The 19,910-nt window shown below is 37.4% G+C and overlaps 1 protein-coding gene across 5 annotated transcripts in view; it reads left to right on the top strand.

The window, feature by feature from the left end:
* Galk2 (galactokinase 2) overlaps nt 1–19,910 on the top strand; it is a 120,089-nt gene that overhangs the window by 76,341 nt on the left and 23,838 nt on the right. For all 5 annotated transcript variants that reach the window (XM_047538484.1, XM_047538482.1, XM_047538485.1 and 2 more), the window contains 2 exons: nt 159–311; nt 10,546–10,756. In XM_047538484.1, coding sequence (XP_047394440.1) covers nt 159–311; nt 10,546–10,756 — 364 coding nt within the window. The remainder of the gene's footprint in view (nt 1–158; nt 312–10,545; nt 10,757–19,910) is intronic.

The raw sequence follows: 19,910 nt of genomic DNA, 5'->3' as shown, positions 1-19,910 counted from the left end.
ATCTCCAGTGCTTGGTACAGTGACTGGATGCCAATACATGCTATTTAAATGAATGTATTTTGAGAGAAGACTTTGGTAAAATAAATAAATACATAAATGTTTAAGCATTTTCTGAATCCTAATCAATTATATCTCATCTGTCATTTTTCTTCCAATAGGCCAAGTTGATAGAATTTAGTCCTCTGAGGGCAACTGATGTGAAACTCCCAAGTGGAGCAGTATTTGTGATTGCCAACAGTTGTGTGGAAATGAATAAGGCAGCAACTTCCCATTTCAATACCAGAGTGATGGAGTGTCGACTGGCTGCAAAGGTATGAACATGGAAAACTAGTGAAACTCTTTGTAGGCTTTTCTTTCTTTTTCTGCTTATTCCCTCTTAGTTGGTAGCTTTTCACACATTTTAGGGCAACATTCTAACTGAAGATGTTTGGGTACAGAGCAACTGGACTGCAGACTTAGGAAATGGATAAGTCAATAGGTGTGCCCTCTGCCCTCTAGCTCTTTGGAAGTTATATAAACTTCATAGTGAAATCTTCTGGGGTGGCACTGAGTTGAATCTATAGGTGGAGAAAGACAGTTGTGCATAGGATGGAAGTGACAACACCTGGTCTTGTTTCCTCAAAAGAATTCTGGGCAGCTTCACCCCTCCTGGTCCTCTCAGTTGCACCATTTCTGTACTGGGCACTCCAGAAATACAGACTTGGTGCAAATTTCCTGTGACTAGAAGGAAGAGTTCCTCATGTCTATCAGGGAAACACAAACCAGAAGGGAGTTTTGGCAGTTCTCAGTTTCATAGTTTAGAAGATCCTTGCCAGTCAAACCTTAAATCTATTTATGAAGTGTTCATTGAGTAGCTGTTGTACACATAGCAGTATGAAGATGATAAACAAGAGTTCATCCAGGACATAGTGTTAGAGAGAGTAGAGAATAAAGTAGGGATTTAAAGTTAGGGGGATAGCCAATAGGCAATGTTTACTATGTGATCAGGTAGTAAGTAATCTAGTCCTCTTTAAAGGGACACAGGAATTAAACTTTATGGAGAATCCACAGTGGCATGTAATATGAATAGAAAGGTGGAGAAACCTGAGGCTGGAGGCTAAAGAATGGATCATGAGTCAGAAGCTGTGTTTTTTTCTACTCTTCCTTTGATTTCTTTCCTTCTGAGCTGATGGATATTACCTAAGATTAATGATCACCAACCTTTACCAGGTTCTATTCTGTCTATAGTAACAATTTCATACCTTCTTCACTCCTCTTGAACTCTCATTCCCCACCCCAGCCTGACTAGTTCTAAAAGTGATTTTATTCTGTTTTCTGTTGTAAACAGATGTGGTCACACAGGCTTTGTCTTCTTGCTGTAATATCTACATGCCTCTCTCTGTTTAGAGTTCTTTAGGACTTTGCCTTGGCTTTCTTATTTCTTTTGGTCTTTCCTCCAAATAATCTCATGCCCTTTCAGAGTTTCAACTTCCATCTCTATGCTGATGAATTCCCAGTGAACATCTTTGATACAGGCTTTCTTGGGTGAGCTCCAAACCTGTATATTCAACACTTTATTTAATATCTGTACTTGAATAAATCATAGACCTCTGAAACTGAGAATGTTCAAACCGATCTCCATCTTTCTCTCACAAACCTTTTCTTCTATCTTTTGCCCTATCATCATTCATTACTTATGGCATTAGACTTTTCACTATTTATTAAATCCATGCTTGTCTCTCTCCCATTCATTCTTCACTTAACGGTGAGAGGGCTGGGGTTGTGGCTCAGTGGTAGAGCACTTGGCCTGGCATGTGTGAGGCACTGGGTTCAATTCTCAGCACCACATGTAAATAAATAAATAAATAAGTAAAGACCTCTCAAGAATAACAGTGAGAATGATGATTTAGAAAATTATATCTGATTTGGCAGTTTCCTTGCTTACCACCTTTCAGAAGCTTACCATTTCATTGGAATAAGATAAAAAATCCTTGTTGATGAACTGGAAAGCTAAAATGCCTGAGTCCTGTATACCTCATCTTCTTCATCTTCTTGTATCTCCTACTTTCATTATATTCCAGTCATGAGGTTCATTCTCAGCTCAGGGACTTTGCACACATCCAGGGTACTCTTCTCCCAATCCTCTCTGAAGTCTCAGTTTAAATGTTCCTGAAGGAAAACTTCCTTGACTTTCTTAGTCCTAGACTAAGGTAAGTTTCCTTTATATTTTGCATGTCATTTATGGTACATATCACAATTATTTTTTTAATGTATGTCTCATTTTTCAGATTTGATTTTGCCTGAGAACTGAATCAGTATCCATGTTGTTAACTCCTATATCTCTAATGTTCAATGTGGCGCTTAAGCTGAAATAGGTACAGGATAAACGTTTGCTGAATAAATGAATGACTACTTCCTATTTTACCTGTTCTGTCCCACTTATTTCACTCTGTTTCAAAATTTTTCTTTTATAAGTGCCTTTTGTGTGCCCAGCACTGACCTAGATCCTGTGATCCTGTGTGGATGTATAAGGTGACCTACTTCACACTTCTCTTCTTACTCCTACCTTACAAGGTTGTGAAGTTGGGAAGAGAAGAGATATGATAAGCCAGAAAAATAAAAGTTTTTTTTTTAGTGTTAATGCCTTGTTCCTAAACAAATCAAGATTTAAATGTTTTATCTTTGAAGTTTGTTAGGATAATTTCTAAAGCCTATGTAGAAAAATGTTTTAACATTGGTGTATTCATAGCATCTGATCAGTATATATATGCAGAAGGAGTATGATAATTTTTTAATATCAAGGGGTCAATGAACTTTTTCTCCCTTAGGACATTCTTCCTTTTTAGGGAGATGGAAGAAATTAGTCTTATTTGTTTGAGGTTTACTCTTGTTGACTTTTTATCTTGAGGTTGATGAGTAAGTGTTGTCTTCCTCAGGAGACCTCAGACATACACAATATTATTTTAAAAGTTCTATCACGAAATTAGATATCCTCTACTAGAGCCAAAGGTGATGTTTAAAAAGGTCCATGTTATCACTACTGTAGTCCAAAGAAGCAAGAAGAAAATGAGGAATAAAATTGTGATATGGGGGAAATGTCTCTTGAAAGTTTACTAGAAAAAGGAAATCACTTGGAAACAGTAGTAACTGAAGATCTTAATCCACTACACAACCTCCTATTCTGGAAGATGTCTTTTGAGTTTAACACATATCTCCATATTCATTCTAAAGGTATTTTGATCAGTGAAATTGGATTCTGGCTACCTATTTTCCCCAAATGATGTAGATAAAACACTTGTTTTAAATACTGTAATATTTTCTCTCTCTCAAATGTGAAGAAAAGTAGAAGACTATCACACTGGAGAAATTTTTCTATATCAGGATGTAGAAAATAATTATACTTGAAGGTTTTGTATAATAGGGAAGTGAAGATAAGACTGCTGATATGAGCTGCATCCAGAGATGTTGATGTTAGGAATATGCTTTTGCTTAGGAAGATAGACTGAGATCCTGTAAAGCATATTTTCCTGCCAATATGGTTTATGGTTCCATTCTTTCATTTTTTTGGTAGGAGATGAGTAGATTTAATTTTTGTTTGAAAATAGTCTTATCAGATAAGAAAATAAACTCATGTTAAAAGGTAAAGAAACTTATCTCAATCAGAACAAACTTTTGTGTTTGTAGACAATAATAATGTGTCAGTGGAGAATGGCTAGTTAGGATAGTTTTAGAGCACCACAGGGCAAAGATGTAATGAATAACACTTATTTTTCTTCTCCTATCTTCCTAAACTCCTTTTTTTTGATATTGAATATCTTTCATATCTCTTTAGCACAGGGAAGTACACTAAACCAATAAAGGTGATTTTTATTTGTTTTGCTTTAATATTGACAGTTTCTTTTATTCTTGTTTCCTTTCTCTGTCTCTCTTTGTCTCTGCCTCTCTCCACCAGCTTTCAAAAACTAATTGATTTAGATTCATTAAAAGTCAGAGTCTTATAGAGCATTTGGACTAAAATTAAAAACATTTCAAAGAAAACTCAGTAGAGATTTATAATTATTACTTGCGTAAATGATACTTTTAAGTGAGGCACATTTTTATGTTCTTAAATTAAAGTGGTAGGAATCTTTAATGGGCACAAAATTCTTCATATTTTTCATGTATTTAGTGGCTTAAATTTTTCCAGAAATATTTTATGTCTCTAAAAGAGAATATCCTTTAGTTACATTGAGGGATAAAATTGTGATGGCAATAATAAGCATTATGGGAAGTTAAGTAGGGAAGAGAAATTATACAGTTGCTTTTTGCATATCCTGAACTCTTTGTGGCAACATGTGGAGCAATGAAGGAGAGAGTTTCATGTGGTCCTTTGACACTTCAGGGAATATTTCCAGCGATTCTTTTGAGGGCCTGTCTGGTCAGGGACCATCCCTCACCCAGTTTTTCAGCTTTTTTCACTTAGCAATCAATATGGAACTTATTCTTTGTCTGATAGAATGTGAGTAGGAGTTGGCATAATATTCTCAGGTCCTTGGCAGTTTTCTTAATTTGAGCAGAGAAAAACCAAATACCTAAGAATGTAGCCAATTTCCCTCATTCTGTTGATTTAGTAGAGCACACTGCCAAGACTCTAGCATGGAGTTTTCAGAGAATGGTGAGTCCAAGCTGCATGGCAGGGGGGTCTACATACTGGGAAACTGGTGATATGTACAGTGGAAACAGACTGTGGCAGTGCTGAATATATTAAGGATCACCCAGGTTTGGTCCTGGAAATAACAGGGAACCATTAATGTTGTTAGCAGGGGATTTGAGAAATATTAATTGAACAGCAGAAACTTTTGACTTGATTGAAGAGAAGTGTGTCTTAACAGTTTTGGGTGGGATACAAAGAGAGATGAAAGAAACTATTACTGGACCTCGTAAGGGGTTGAATCCAAGATCTCCTGATTGTGTTTCTGTTTTCCTTTTTGTATGCCTGCTATAACTCTAAAAAGTTTTCTAGGACATTCTCATTAGATTTGACACTTTTGTATATACTCTAAGCACATCTTATATTTTTCAATTATACAGTTTATCACAGTTGGATTAAGTTTTTCGCTGTGTAATGTTTATTTAACATTTTCTCTCCTCTGGTAGCTGTAAGCTCCCTATGGTCAGGAGGCATATGTGCCTTATTCATTGCTGCCTGTCTGCCCGGGACCTGGGAAGTGGCAGGCACTCAGTAAACACTCACTGCATGTAGATGTGCATGCATGAAGGAAAAGCAATGAGTTCATAAGGGCTGCAATTTCAAGTTGAAATGACGAATGAAAAGTATGGTGCTGCTGCTGTGAGGTTTGATGAAGGTAGGATCGAAGGTGACTGGGATGTTCTTACAAGTATTTGGTAATTTCAGCTTTGAAAGTACCTACTGGTCAGGGATATAACCTTCAGATATAGTTGTTTTAAGGTTGTAGTTGAAACCAACAGCTAAATTCGGTTTGCTGAGGGGAAGAATATGGAAAGAGAAGCTCAGAAGGTCAGGATAAGCTTGGAGATGACTTCAGTTAAATAAGAAAAGGAAAAAAAAAGGTGAGTCATGGAAGGAAATGGTATATGCATCGGAGGCAAGAGGGAAACCAGGAAAATTTAATGCTATAGAAACCAATGCAATGGGGAATTCAAAAGTGGGTACTAAAGAGTATCTAAGATCATGGATTAATGAAAAATTAAGAGAACTTCCAGACCCTGCAGTGTATGCCTGTAATACCAGCTATTTAGGAGACTGAGGCAGGAGATTTGCAGGTTCTCCCTTGGTAAGACTTATCTCAAAATAAAGTTTCAAAAGGGGGGAAATATCTTGGTGGCTTGCCTAGATGCATGAGGCCCTGGGTTCAATCCCCAGTACCACACCACACACATACACACACACACACACACACACACAACATAAATAAACAAGTAAATAAATATTAAGGGGGTCTGAGAAAAGACCAATGGATTTGCAAGTGGTTTTGGAGATTAGGAAGTCTTTGTGAGGCCATAGTGCTTAAAATAGCCAGAGAAGGCCTGGAAGTGGTGAGAATGGCCACTTATTCTAGTTGTTGGATGGCAAAAGCAGTGGAAAAATAAAGAATAAGGAATTTTAAGATAGAAAACATTTGTATATTGAAGAAGGAGTCAGATGGAAAAGAACCAGCTAAAAGTCAGAAGAATGTACAGAGGAAAGAAAATTTAATCCTCCCAGAGTACCTCTTCTGAGCCAGGAAAGGTGTTACTTGTGTTTTAATTATTATTTAATCTTCACAATTGCTTGTGAATGCCTCACTTTACATACTTGGAATTTCAGGCCAAGTATTGTGGTGACTTCTTTTAAGTGAGTGGAAGAGTCCAAGTCTGTCTTAGCCTCTGTTCTTTCCATTGTATCCGCTTAGGAATTAAGTATAAATGGGATCCTGAGCATGATGCTGAGGGTTGCCTTAGAGAAGAGAGGTCGTGTTGAGGGAGGGTGTGGATAGGATTGTAGTAGGTCCATTTGCAGGACCAGAATTATTCTGTGGCCTGCAAACTAATATGGAAAACATGAAAATGGGGATGACTAAGATTGGGGAAGGTCAATGTGGTCAATGTGTTCTTGGTAGTTATGAGCACAGAAGTAGTACATGGTAGTACATGAACACAGAAGTCACCATGTAGTGTGGAACATTGGGAAGGCTCTGTGTAGTTGGAAGAGGGCTGAGGAGAATGATTTTTAAAAAGTATCCACAATAAAAGCAGCTATGTATGATTCCATTTATGTCAGACTTTATATGTAGGCATGAAGAAAGAAAAGTAAGATAGGATGGTTATCAAAATGGCAGTTGGGTATGGTGGCACATACCTGTAATTCCAGCAGCTCAGGAGGCTGAGACAAGAGCTTTGCGAGTTCAAAGCCAATCTCAGCAATTTACCAAGACCCTAAGCAACTTAGTGAGATCCTATCTCAAAATAAAAGATAAAAAGGATTAGGGATGTGGCTCAGTGGTTAAGCACCCCTGAGTTCAATCCCTGATTCCAAAAAAAAAAAAAAAAAAAAAAAAGGCAGTTGATGGTTAGTTCATTAAGGGTGATTACAAATGATTTTATAATGATTTTATTTCATTTCTTTGTACTTTGAACTTTTATGTATTGTTTGAAATTTTTATCATAAACATATATGTTGTCTGGAAAACAGCCTGTTGAATGAATTGCTGTTTTTATAGGTAATTTTTCCTTTTGCTGACCTGGTGAGGAGAAAACTTGGTACTTTTTCCATTTATGGGTTAATACAATGAGATAACTGAATAGAGGTAGATTCTGATAGGGTCAATATCTTTGAACTTTGCTTAATGGAACCATTTTTGGGGCTGAGAACTTTTTCTGGCTGTAGGAGAGTGCTTAGTACTTTACTTTGAATCTGAGACAACGTGGAAGTGCTAGGGAGTTCATTCCCTTGAGAGTATCCTCAACCAGTCATAATTGAGAGCTCGTGGCAAACACCTCAGCTCTCTTGCCCTTTGTGTAAGTCCCAGCTGAGGTTTATACATGCAGGTCCCCAGAGGGCCCAGCAGACTTAACCTCATCTGTCAATCAGTGCCCTTCCTATTGGTTTCTTTTCATCTTGCTTTCCACTTTTCTACCAGTGGTCTTTAGGATCACCTTCCCCCAACTTCTTGCCCCAGATTCTTGTCTGAAGGTCTGCTTCTGAGAGAAAGCAGCCTGAGACATTGTCCTATCACTGTATATCAGTGCTTCTTTCCATGACCAAACAAAACACTTATTGCCTGCTTTTATGTCCATGGATCATGAAACAGAGCTAGGAACCTCCCAGAAATAGTTTCTGATGTGAACACCTAATGAGTTTGCTATGGAAAAAAGAAAATGGTAAATGTTGACAAAGAACTGCTTTTTCTTATTTCCCCACCCTGCTATTGAGTGAGGACTTGTGACAAAATGACCTGTAGCCCTGCCCCACAAATGTGAAGTAGGCCAGTCATCAGGGCTGCAAGTGATGAATTCCCTCATGAAGTTCTGTCTTTGAGTAACAGCAATCTTACCCACCCACTTCCCTCATCTGCAAGTCATCTCTCTGATTCCTGAGCCAAATTTTAACAGGCTTAAGCGGCTTTCCTATTTTACCCTCCCAGTATAGTGCAATTCAACAGATGATGGACTGTGCAGCTGTTGTTGAGGACATGTGGTAGATTTCATCCTTAATTGAAATACACACCAACTTGGCTGTGTAGACCCTTCAGTGAGGACTAAGTGGACGATTGGGCTAACAGAAAACTGAGATATTGCTGGAGTGAATGTGAACAGCTGTATGTTAGTACCTCTTGTCTTTAGGGAAAAGGATATAGTGGGGTCCTGTGAAAATGGAATCGTGGGCTTCAGGCATCCCTAATAGGCTTTCTTCCTATACATCACTGGCCCAGTTTTTCTTTGTTTTTTGTTTTTAAAAATCAAGTGTCTAGGGTAATGTGACTAGTTCAAGTGAGAATGAAGATGGGAACTTGTGACTGAAAATTTCTTAGAAAGTGCCCTCTTTTATCATAGGGAAATGTTGTCTGATGTTTTTCCTTTTTCTTTATTTTCAAAGAAATCCATTTGTTAAAGTGTTTGTAAATTACTGGAATGTTCAGGTCTAACACAAACCTTAGTTTATGCTTAGAAATGCCTTTCTAATACTTAGGTGGTGATTTGAACTAATATGAATATCTCATTGAGAATGTGGCCGGGGGGAAGCAAGAAAGAGGTCTAGGACCTGAGTTTAATTTCTAACTCTAATATTTACTAGTTAGGTGACTTTGAACAAGTTTCTTTCATCTCTCAAATAGTGTAATAATACCTATCTCATAAGTTTGTTGAAGATTTTTTTTTTTTTAGAGGGGGTACTGGGGTTTGAACCAGGGCACTCAATCACTGAGTTGCTTAGTGCCTTGCCATTGCTGAGTCTGACTTTGAACTCAAGATTCTTCTGCCTCAGCCTCCCAAGCTGCTGCCCAGCTAAGTTTGTCGAACATTTTAAGAAATGAAAAGCACATTGAAACCAAATTTGTTAGCTTCTTTACTTATCGTGGTTGGATTCTGGATACATTTCACAAAAAGCATTATTGTAGGAGATCACTGACTTCAGCTCTTTTTCCACATAAAATAAATGTATTGTATATTTGTTCTTTTGTTTATAAGTTTTGTCAGAGTATTTTTATAATACATTGTCATATAGAATATGAATGATTGAGTTTAATGAATGAATGAGTCTGTAGAGCTATCAACCCATCACTGCTAATAAACACTAATTAAATGTGCTAAGCAAACAAGCCAGAAGAAAGGTCTTAGCTTATGTCTTTGCTTTAAAAATGGCACCATGTTCTGTAAAATAATTGAGTAGAAAAACATAGTTCTATTGTCTCTTTTTCCAGTTCTGCCTTAAAATCATTAACTCCTTTCAAATGTATGAGCCAGAGTTTTAAAAAAGATGATTAATAAATATAAGAACTTCTGTTATTAACATTCTTCAGAAGTGAGTGGCCCTAACCAAACTACAATGGTCTTTTGGTAAATCCTGCTTCCTCTCTAAAAGAGAGAAAATCAAATCATTAACAAAATAGAAGAGCAAATCAGATGCACATTTCCTTGAAGACTAATTTCCCCTTCTCTTGCTTGCTTGCTTGCTTCTTTTAGCACCTGTTGTCCTCACACCCAGGCAATGAATTGTTTAGATATCCGGGGAGTGAAATCTTCATTGTTTTGATTGTCACCTGCTCTGAAGGAATGTCAGTGGTTTGGGGAAAATTAGAGAAATATATTGTGGACTGGGGTTCCCATAAATGGATCTGGTTAGAAAGACTTGATTTGTATTCTACCCTCTCCATCAGATTGTGGATCTGCCTCAGGACACAATTGAAAGCCAGGCTCTTTTTCTTGAGGGTGGAGAAACATACAGCCCTACTACTACCAGCGACCTAATGAAAGGATTTTTCATAAGGTCACCAATGAGGTTTTCATTTAAAATCTGGGACTTTACTCCAAACGCCCAGATACTTAAACTCATTAGGCATTTTCAAAGAGGCATGTAGTAAACAGGAAGTGCTCTAATGAAATCAGGCATACAGTGTTCATCTCAGGTCACATGAGAGTTGAGTAGTTTTCTCTAGACTTTATAAAGAGATGTTGTAGAGATGAACTGAATAGGGATAAAAGAATGAAATTATTCAAATAAATAGTCCTGGGGTAAAGTGGTGATAGGCCAAAAAAAAAAAAAAATTCAGTGGGGGTTTAGTTTTGTGTGTGTACACATGCACACATGTGTGCACATGCATGTGTATATATGTGTTTTAGTACAGGTATTTAACCTGTGAGTGTCATATAGTCATATTTAATTCCAAACATCTGATCCTACTTTGCACTTCCAAGCAAGGGTGGGAAATTTGGATAGGTTGAATAGAAAACAAAGAACAACAACAACAACAAAATCTTGAACAGCTGAAAGTTGAATGTAACTAATTAGTATAGTATACATTGGATTGTGGAATGATTACTAACTATTATCATGGTTTGAACTTACAGCTCCTGGCTAAGTACAAAAGCTTGCAATGGGACAAAGTTCTGCGACTGGAGGAGGTACAGACGGAACTAGGGATTAGTCTGGAAGAAATGCTGTTGGTCACAGAGGATGCCCTTCATTCTGAACCCTATAGCCCTGAGGAGATCTGTAGGTGTCTGGGAATTAGCCTGGAGGAACTCCGAACACAAATCCTGAGTCCGAACACTCAAGATGGTAAGTCTTCATTCGTTCATCTGTTGAAGGGCATCTAGGTTCTTTCCACAATCTGGGGGTTGGGGGTGGTGAGAGAAGAATGGAGGAACTTTAGTTTATGTAGAAGGAAATGAAAGGGAGGGAGGGGGAGTATGAAAAATGGTGGAATGAGACAGACATCATTACCCTATGTACATGTATGATTACACGAATGGTATGAATCTACATTGTGTACAACCATAGAAATGAAATGTTGTACCCCATTTGTGTACAATGAATCAAAATGCAGTCTATAAAAAAAAAAAGATGGTAAGTCTGCTGGAGAAAGGAAGGCATGGATTATTCCCCCACTTACAACTGGAAGTTTTTCAAACTTCCCCAAGGATTCTGCTAAGCATAGTTTTGTGTGTTTTGACAAACTAAATTACGTAGGTCTGTAGGTTCATAAATTCGTTCATTACCAAACATTTCTTGGTATATGCCAGGTATTTGGTTTAGGTGAAGGTGAATAAGACATGATTCCTGCCTCAAGAGGTTTGTAACTTAGTAAGTCTCTCTCTTTTCATCTTATTTTTTCCTTATTCATTTTCCTGGTTATTATGTTATTTATATAAAAGGATCTAGGTTAGAGTAGTACTCAGAACTGCTGTGGAACACCAGCCTTCTTCAGTGCTCAGGTTGAAACCCATGGCCCACTTTAGAGTGGAAGTTTATTTCTATTTGCCTGCTGCTTTGAGGTAGTTTTGTTTTTATTTATTTATTTTTATTTAATTTTTTAAATTTTCTTGCAGTGCTGGGGATTGAACCCAGGGCCTTGTGCTTGCAAGGCAAGCACTCTATCAACTGAGCCATATCCCCAGTCCGGTAGTTTTGTTTTTAAACAGATAACATCAGAAGCTGAGATGAAGCCCAAGTTCAAGTTGGAGGTACAGTATGGAGTCTTCGAGTAGTTGTTCCTCTTAGAAGTAAAGGTTGTCTATTTGTGGGAGGTCAGTATTAGTGACAAGGACATTAAGTTAAGATTTAATTTCCCTTTAGGGTGAGGTTAGGAAGGGTGGGATTTTGGCAAAAAGACAAGCCTCAAACCCCCATTTCTATCCCATTCAGTTTGTTTCTATGACTGGTTATTGAGTTCCTATTGTGGATTTGTCTGTGAAATAGTCTTTAAGGCTGCCACTATTGACCAATTTGGGATAAGATAAGGGAATCATTTGAGGACAGGGATTGCATTTTTGTTTTTAACATTGCCAGATTGATTTTAATTTGATGAACTTGATTAAGTTTCCAGAACTGACCAACTGAGGCCTTTCACCTATTTTTGTAAAATAAGCTTTCACTAGAACACAGCTGTATATTTGCTGTAGTTGATTTTTCACTATAAGAGCAAAGTAGAATAGTTGTTATAGAGCCTAGATAGCCCACAAAACCTAAAATTCTTGCTCCACAAAAGCAGTAAACTAAAGGTGGCCTCAGTTTTGCCATGAAAATAGACATAATAGGAGTACTTCCCTTAAGGGAGTAATCATGTAATGTGCTAAGATTCATGCTTGGTAATGGAGGTGCTCATGCAGTGATGAGTGTGGTGATGGAGAGTACTTTGGAGATAAGAAAGGAGAAGTCAAAGTCAGCTTTACTAAGGAGATAGCAGTGAGCCAAAAGTTAAATAATAGATAGGAGTTTCCCAGGCAGAAAAGCAGTCAGAAAGAATTCCAGGCAGACAAAACAGCAGGTACAGAGCAGAGAGGAGTAAGAGAAAATAACATGACCAGAGAAGTACAGAGAGTTGAGTGTTTATCTCCAAAATGTCTGTAATGTCGAGTGAGGTGGTTTCAGACTGAGGTTGTAAATAGACCCGCATCACCAAAGGACTTGCTAAATACTGTGTGTGTGTGTGTTTGTGTGTTGTGTGTGTATGTGCATAAGTAATGAGAATTAATAAACTGTTCATTAAATGAAGAGGTTGGGTAGGGAACTGGATAGGAAGATCTTCCAGAAAAACAGCATTTTCTGCTTTGACCTAAGACAATTTCTTTAATTCAGCGAATATGCATCAATTACTTCTGACTAGGTATCACAATGAATGCTGGGATATGAAGATAAGTAGAACATGGTCTCTACCTTCTGGTAACTTAGTGTCTAATGGGGGAGAGTGCCCTGCAAGTGCCCTGCAACAATCATGGTAACAAATACCTACTAAAATACAGGTATTGGTCAAGAACCCTGAGAGTATGGAGGAGAGAGTGACTAAGCTGGATCTTGAAAGAACGTTATGGAGTTCCCAGACTGAGAGGGGTATAGGCCATTCCAGGCAGATAGTACAGCCTGAGTGAAGACAGAAACACAGGATCAAAGTATTGGAGAATGTGTACCAAGAGGTGTGGTGTGCTGTGTGATGACAGAAAGACTGACTCAATGGCTGCCACCTTGGAGACCATTGCACTACTCTATGCTGGTAACAAGGGCTGGGGATAGGGAAGTTTTGGTGGATGAGTCATTTGGTAGATTCTTAAGATTATAAAGAAGAATTCAGTTGGAATTGGTGACTTCCTATGTCCAGGGAGGAAGGAAAAGTAGGAAGGAGGGAGGGAGGAAAGTGGAAAGAAAAAATAGAAGGTAAGTAAAGTCAAGGTATGGATAACTAGGAAAATTAGGGAATTACAGCTTTGGAAGTGGTTATAGGGCAAGAGTTTTCTATCTATCTTTAAGTTTGGTGCAATGGCACAATATCTAAATAAAAAACGAAGAGATAATGAAGAGGTGAGGAAGTCTTAACAGTTGTTAACAATATTTACTATCAAGTGACATTCTTAAAGCAGAATTGTGTAATGCCTTATAAGGTTCACCATCACCTAATTTCCCACATGCCTTAATGTGTTAGGTTTCTTCTCAGTCAGGCCATAACTCTGTTCTGTCCTATCTGCCTTTTGAGTCTACACATAGGCATGTGGGCACCTTGGACTTTTAATACTAAACACAGTTATTTTCTGACTGGACTTGTCCATTTTTCTGAAATGTAGTTTATACCTGTCTGTAAAGCTCAATGTGCTTTATCTTTCTTTTATACTTCTCCACCCACAAACCATTCTCTTTCTCTAACATATTTCTGCATCTACCTATCTTTCCTTCCCTGCTTCTTTTTGCATTTTTTTGGACTAAGTTAATTACCCAGAATAACTTGGAAAATACAAAGAATACTTTGCTAATTGTAGGACATGTGTTGCTATGTAATTTTTCAAGTTTTTTTCTATAGTAACTTCATTGTTTTTGTAAAAATGATGCATGCTTCACCTTACCTCTTTATCTAAAATATTGCTCCACTTTTATCACTATAATTTACTTTGTTTTGTACTCAATAAATCTATATTGAATGAGTGTATCCATTTTGTAATCCTGTCATCCTCAAAGGGTTTCCTTTTACTTTTTGAAAAAATTAATTTTAAAAAACTATGAACATAAATTAGTCTGTGAATTCTGGAGTTGCCTTGATTAATGTTACTTAATTTACTTTCTAAATCTAGCCATCTAGCCCCAGCCAAATTTCCAGCTGAATTTTAAGGATCAAAATCTTTTTTTAAAATCTCTTTCATTTGATCCTTTCTGAAATTTTGACTTGTGTGATTTTAGACTTGAAACAAATGTTTTTCCTTAAAGAAGATGTGACTCTTGCTGAAGATGACACTGTATTTAGGTTAAATTACTGGAGGGAAAGATGACAGATTTTCCTAGCAGAGGACTCTGAAGGGTACCACTGCCCCTTTACTCTAGGTGCCTACATTTTAACATGCTTAGTTTTGATTGAACTAATTTTTCCATCATGGAAACCCATGACTTTTAGGGATGCAGAGGCTCCCTATGTCTCATTTTGGCAAGATTACTTTCCACTTGGATATAAGTGTGAATTGTGAGATGTTGACCTTGAGGGGACAGGGTAGGGAGAGATGTGTACAATAAGACTGTGGTTTGCAGCTTCTGCTAAACCAACCAGACTCCCAAAGGCCTGTGTGCAATTTTCATTTTCTCTTTCCAAATTTCTAATAAATAGATTTAGAAATGCTCAGAGACCATTAAAATTAAACACACACTCCAAGAAAAATCCTCAAATCTTTTAGATGTTTTGAATGACTGACTACAAACCATTGTGAAGAACCAATTATGAATAGTTTAAAAATTATTTGCCTAACACTGCCTACAGGTAGGAACTGTTTAAGTGTGTGGTCTACTGGTCTGGGATCCTACAAGCTCAGAGTGCATGCAGGGGCCAGACTTAATCAAGAGAGGGTGTTTTTTAAGACAAAGGAAAAGGTGAAGCTGTGATTAGAGGCAGGAGAGTTAGGCACATGTATCAATCACAGGATGCAAGTGAAGGGCACACATTAGAGACAAACATGGAAATTCATGAAAGAAATGGGAATTAAAACAATTGGCAGATACTTCGGATGTTAGTTTAAAAAAGGGAGAATATATTGAAAACTTTCATTTTTGAGCATGTCCATACTGTTTCAGGTTGGGGTGACCCAGCTGGCGGCTTAGCTGCACTGTGTTGAACTGGGCACAAATTTTATTGCTTGGATTATCAACTTTGACTGTGACCATATTCTGACAAAGTGCTGGCCAGTTTCTGATCAGTCCGTTTGGATTTCCAGAATCTTAAGTGATAATCATGGCTTTGATCAAGTACAAGGCATTGGCATAGATTGCTTTTTAGGAAGACACCTAGAGTTGATGGTAAAGCACAAACACACACACAAACACATACACCAAACAAACAACCCTAAACAACAAGAAGACATCTTGTTATTTTATTTACTTTATGGCTTATTCATTACACTTTTCACTCCTATCTGATTTGAACTCACAGCGCTTGATATGGGGTTATCCCTATCACATAGACAAGGAAGTGGAGATGAGAGAGTTATGTGATTGTCAACACCATGTAGGTATTTGGAGCCCAAATCCTAGCCTTCTGACTCAATCCCATACTTTTTCTGAAATTACATTATCTTGGCATTCTTGTAGGCTGTTTTTAGCAATCTTGCTCTAAGTGAGGAAGATGATGTTTTATCTTGACTTTCTTGACTCTGATTTTTTCTTGAGACTAAAGGAAGGTGATGAAGATTGGTTATTTTGTGGATGAAGAGCTTCCTTTTGACTCTCATTCTGATACCTTGGTTTTAGAAGTGATAAGACTGTGGCATCCAGCAGCTTGCTGTATTTAAGGAACAATTCAATGTGACGATAATGAGCATGGACTTTTGTGTTGTAAAACCATGAGAAATTCTAGGAACTTTTTCAGTTCTCATAAATTGTCCATTTAGGTTAGGTTTAAGAATAATAGTTTGTTTTTATATAACAGAAAGTTATAAAGGTATTCTCAGAATAAAAATTATCAGCTCAGTAATTTAAATGCTTAATTTACTGTTTTTAGGTATTAAGGAAATTGATTTAAAAATAGTTTGTAAAATATTCACCACCAAACTCTATGATCTCAACAGATTCAGTTGCTTTTCCTGTAAGAATTTGGGGGGAAATCTTTTCCATAAAAAGCTAGAAGAAGCCCCAAATGAAATTATAAATCCTTCTAGAGTTTATACATATTGGTTGAAGAGAAATCCTCAAAATTTACATGATGAACTTCTAACGATAATGCCAAACAAAAAGTGTCTTTTGATTTTATCTGTTTTCATTTTTAACAGATGAAATAAACTAATATATTTTTGTAAAACAAGATATAAAAGAATAAATCAAATAATAACTATTTTTGTTATACAAAAAAAGATATTATGCTTTAGGTTGTTTTGGAAGTCAAGCCTGGGGAAAATTTGCTTTCATTTAGCCTTATTCCTTTCCCACTCTGCCTGGTATTTTCTTTTTGTTCTTCAGCTTTTATTGATTCCTCAGTTGTCTGGCCATGGAGGGCAGGTTTTTGCTGGGAGTAAAGGTTCCTACTTTATATTCAAGGGGAAATAGGGGTTGAACTAATATCTCCGATAGCTTTGGAATGGTGCTTCCTTCTTGGGGTTTCCTTTCCTCTTCCAGATGTGTATGACATACCCCTTTTCCCTAGCTCATCTTCTTTCTTCAAATACTGAAGGCACTAAAGATGAATGTGAATATATTAATATGATTTTAAAGACTGAGTATCTTAACACTTTTGGCTTCTGTAGGAAGAGCACCAGTGATGTGTGCTGTGTATTGTTCATTACTTAAACCACTGGCAGTTAGGCCAGCATTAGGGTCTACCTTTTATCCCATAAGGTTAAAAATGGAAGTTGTTCTGGTTCCTGAGGCCAACAGATAAGTAACAATGTATGTGAGCTGCAATGGCACCAGATATCCCTGCATAGATCTTTGAAGCATAAAACATGTCTCTCATCATTCATTGTGTATGTATTGATTTGCCTGTATCTACCTGGTTTCCTGACTCTGCCATTTATCTTCTTCACCACTGCTGCCTTCTTGCCTGGGTATCACCTGTCCCCTTGGGCTCCTCTGCTCTGACTACTCTGGTCTGGCTCTACCTGCTTCCTTGGTGTAGTTCCTGCTCCTCCTCAGCTCAGCTGCTTCTTTGGCTCTGTACTTGTGGCCCTGACATCCATGGCTGCCTCAAGAAAGAAAAGAAGAACATTTGTAATTTTTAAACTTGGAAATATATGTTTTTAAGTCTAAAGATATGTTACTCAGTATTCACTTTGCTTGCAGTTATCATGGCCTTGTCTCTACCTCTTGGGAGATGAAACTATCTAAAGGTCAGTTGGTAGCTTATTGAACACTGCTGTGAGTTGAATGAGACTTCTGCAGGTATGAGGAAGAATGATGCCTCTACTCTGCTACTCCTCTGCTGGTTTGGAAACATTTTCTATAGAATACTGTCTTCTACTATTATCTTCCTAGTAAGCTAACATTATATCTTTTTTTTTTTCCTTTTTCTGCTACCTTTTATTTTATTTTCACATCTTTATGTTTCTATACAGACAATTTTTTTTTGGTAGACAAAGCAACTTTTTGTATAGTTAAGTGCTTTTATTTTGGTCATACTGATTCTCTCCTCTGTTGGTGTGTTCGAACAGATTGTGCTTCAGTAGCAATTCCAAAGTCACAGTGTTTTGATCCAACAATGCATTTCTTCCTTACTCTGCATATCTAAAACAAGTCAGTGAAGGAATCAATTCCTCTGAGAAACTCAGGGACTAGGCTTTGTGGGCAAGGGGCTCTATCATAACTGTACAATCACTGTGGCAGAAGGAAGGGAATGTTGTTCATTGCTCATTGTCTCTTAATGTCTACCACAGTGTGGCCTACTTCACCCCTATTCTAATTTGATTGGCCAAAGCAAATCACATGGATGTAATGAACTTTGTTGGGGTCTGAGCAGAGAAGAGTACAGTCCTAACTGTGTAAGAATAATTGGAATATTTGGAAACAACCCTAATGACAACCATACTGCTCATGCTGTGTAGCTGGGTCTTATCCCATCAAATTCATGATACCAATGAGAACCAATTTACTTTCTCATATAAAATATGATTTTTCTCTTTCTTTCCAGACATCTGGGTCAATGAATATTGTTCTAGTCTAAATTCCAAGTTATTTTCACTCAGGAATTAGATAGATCTCTAATTATGTTGTGTATTTCTCTCATACTGACTTTTTATGTATATTGGTCTGGTGAAAGTCTTTTTAGACCTTGTGGCTTGTCACTTCATTCCCTGTATTATAGAGTTCACACAGTATCTTTTCAGCAGTCTGTTATTCTAATAGTCTAGGGCATGATTCAGAAAAACATCTTTGATATTAGTCACTTACTTCCTCTAGCCTTTTTTCTTTTGTAAAGTATTTAGGAAAAGTTTCCTAGCAAGAACTTCTAAATTAGGAATTATATACCAGTTCCTACCCACTGTGCCATTTGTTTCCATGTGAGTAACTACGAGTAGATCTGGTGACTTTTAGCAGATTATTGCCAAATGTCAAAAAGGAACAGCAACAAAAGTAATGATCCATTGTATCTGTATAGACATTAATAGTTTTAACTATATGAGAGTCTCAATTGATGGTCATTTAGGCTGTAGGTTTCAGATAAAAATGTCATAGGCCACCACTCTACATTCTGGACAGAGGCAATGTATAGTTTAAAAAAATATTGAGGGCCGGGGGGATAGCTCAGTCGGTAGCATGCTTGTCTTGCATGAACCAGGCCCTGGGTTCAATCCCCAGCACCGCAAAAAAAAAAAAAAAAAAAAAAAAAAAAATATATATATATATATATATAATAATAAATAAGTAAATAAATAAATATTGAGGAAGATGATTCCTCCTGTTGTCTTTTGGAAATATTGGAGTGGGAGAGAACACAAAGATTGACCTGTTTTGTCAAGGGCCACTGATATAGCAGCAAAATGACCAAAGACCACCTACATAGGAAAGCAGTATAATTTAACATAATATAATTGAGAAATTCTAAAGTGTTCCATGAAGAAGGAATATAAAATTTTGCATAATTAGCACAAGAAATAGCAAGATTTATACTTCATTTCTGACTTTTAGACTTATGAGGGAAAGGTGGTAGAGAGGATGAAGATGAAAAGGGACAAAGAAAAGGGAAAAAGAATCTGATAATTGGAGAGAGGCTGCTATGTATACACAGAGCTTGCTTATGGAAAAGCACATAAACACAAATTCAGAGAAACCACAAACAAACTCATCCTTGTGTGCACTCACTTCCCACCTTTGCCCCCGGAGAGCAACATAAACACATGTGTCATCACAGAATACTGTAAAATAGCAGCATCCTCATTTATCCTTTCAGGATATTGCCAGTTATATTATAAACATCTCCTCGAGGACTGGAACATCTCATTAGATGTTTGATGGTTATGCAAGTGAAACATTTTTATCTTCCTAATATTTCACTGCATTTTGAAAAGTTCAGGTATTGTCTTCTTGCTTGCCTGCCTACCTGCCTACCTGGCTTCCTTCCTTCCATTCTGGAAATCAAACCCAGAGCCTTGAGCATGCTAAACACATGCTCTACCACTGAGCTACACTCCTAGCTGGGTGTACTGTCTTTGAATACTTGTCATGAGGAAATTCAGAGGAGGACCACATTTAGCACATGAGTCAAAGCTCCTTCACTCCTACTCACCCTCATCCAGTGCTCAGATCACTCTTCCTGGTGTGC

This window comes from Sciurus carolinensis, chromosome 2 (genome assembly GCF_902686445.1).
Source record: "Sciurus carolinensis chromosome 2, mSciCar1.2, whole genome shotgun sequence".
Classification (NCBI taxonomy): Eukaryota; Metazoa; Chordata; class Mammalia; order Rodentia; family Sciuridae; genus Sciurus; species Sciurus carolinensis.
This window is presented reverse-complemented; position numbering and strand designations above follow the sequence as displayed.